This window comes from Octodon degus, unplaced genomic scaffold (assembly GCF_000260255.1).
Source record: "Octodon degus isolate 3935 unplaced genomic scaffold, OctDeg1.0 scaffold00014, whole genome shotgun sequence".
Lineage (NCBI taxonomy): Eukaryota > Metazoa > Chordata > Mammalia > Rodentia > Octodontidae > Octodon > Octodon degus.
The window spans coordinates 21,959,163-21,960,346 of record NW_004524590.1 but is presented as its reverse complement, the minus strand read 5'-3'; the positions used below and the strand labels follow the sequence as shown (position 1 = coordinate 21,960,346).

The following is a 1,184-nucleotide window of genomic DNA, read 5'->3' as shown; positions in this document are numbered from 1 at the left end:
TCCAAATATGGGAACAATATGAGACAAAGGTTGCATACCAAATCAGGGGAGATGGATGATCCTCTAACTAGTGGTAGGTCCACAGGCTAGCTCTTTTTTTTTTTTTTTTTTTTTTGCTCCGAATGCCCTCAGGGGTGGTTTGGCTGGCCGGGGTGTTGTGGGGATCGAACTACAGCAACCTGAGGCTGACAGCTTTGTGGAAGCAAGCCCTTAAAGAACTGAGCTATGGCCAGGCCCCCCACAGGCTAGCTCTTGAAGATGTTAGCCATAGGTCTGAGAGGGAGAGAGACTCCTTCACTGACATTTAAACAATAAACAAGGCAAGCCAAAAAAAGTAAACTATGAGAATATAAAGATGAAGAAAATTAAATTTAGCTGAGTATCAGAATACAAGATCAACAGATTTACTGTACATTAATAATGAACCCACTGAAAAAGAAATTAGGAAAACAATCCCATTTACAATGTCAAAAAAAAAAAAAAAAAAAAAGAAAAAAAGAAATACCTAGGAACTAATTAACCAAGGTAATAAAACCTTTTAACAAAACTTTGGCAGTCTGAAGAAGAGACAGAAGACATCAAAGGGCTGGCAAAATAACTCAGCAGCATAAGCACCTGCCTGGCAAGTGCAAGTTCCAGAGTTCATCCCCAGTACTGCCAAAAAAAAAAAAGAAAAGAAAAAAAGAAAAAGAAAGAAAGAAAAAGATACCAGAAAATGGAAAAATAACCCCTATTCCTGACCAGGCAGAAGGAATATTATCAAAATGGTCCTATTACCTACCAAAAAAGACACACAGACTGAATGTAAGCCCGATGAAAATACAAAGACATTTCTCACAGACCTAGAAGAAACAATTATACATGGAACCTGAGGAGACTGACAGCACCCATCCTGAGCAACAGGAACAATGCAGGATACATTAGAATCTCAGATTTGAAGTTATACTATAAAACTACAGTAATAAAAACAGCACATGTAGCAATAACACTGTGGTGACCTGTAATCCCAGCACCAGGGAGGCTGAGGAAGGAGGATCACTGTAAGTTCAAGGCTAGCCTGGGCTACAAAGTCTCAAGAACAATAACAGCAAGGTACTGGCACAAAAAAGATATGTGGATCAACAGAATAAAGAAACACCACCAGGCACATTGTTACTTGATCTCTGACAAGTACAAGTTTCATG

At 39.0% G+C, this 1,184-nt stretch overlaps 1 protein-coding gene across 1 annotated transcript in view; it reads right to left on the bottom strand.

The window, feature by feature from the left end:
* Positions 1 to 1,184, bottom strand: part of LOC101567423 (UBX domain-containing protein 4) — a 17,909-nt gene that overhangs the window by 4,902 nt on the left and 11,823 nt on the right. The window contains exon 5 of the mRNA XM_023709689.1: positions 782 to 842. Within this exon, the coding sequence (XP_023565457.1) occupies positions 782 to 842 (61 nt within the window). The remainder of the gene's footprint in view (positions 1 to 781; positions 843 to 1,184) is intronic.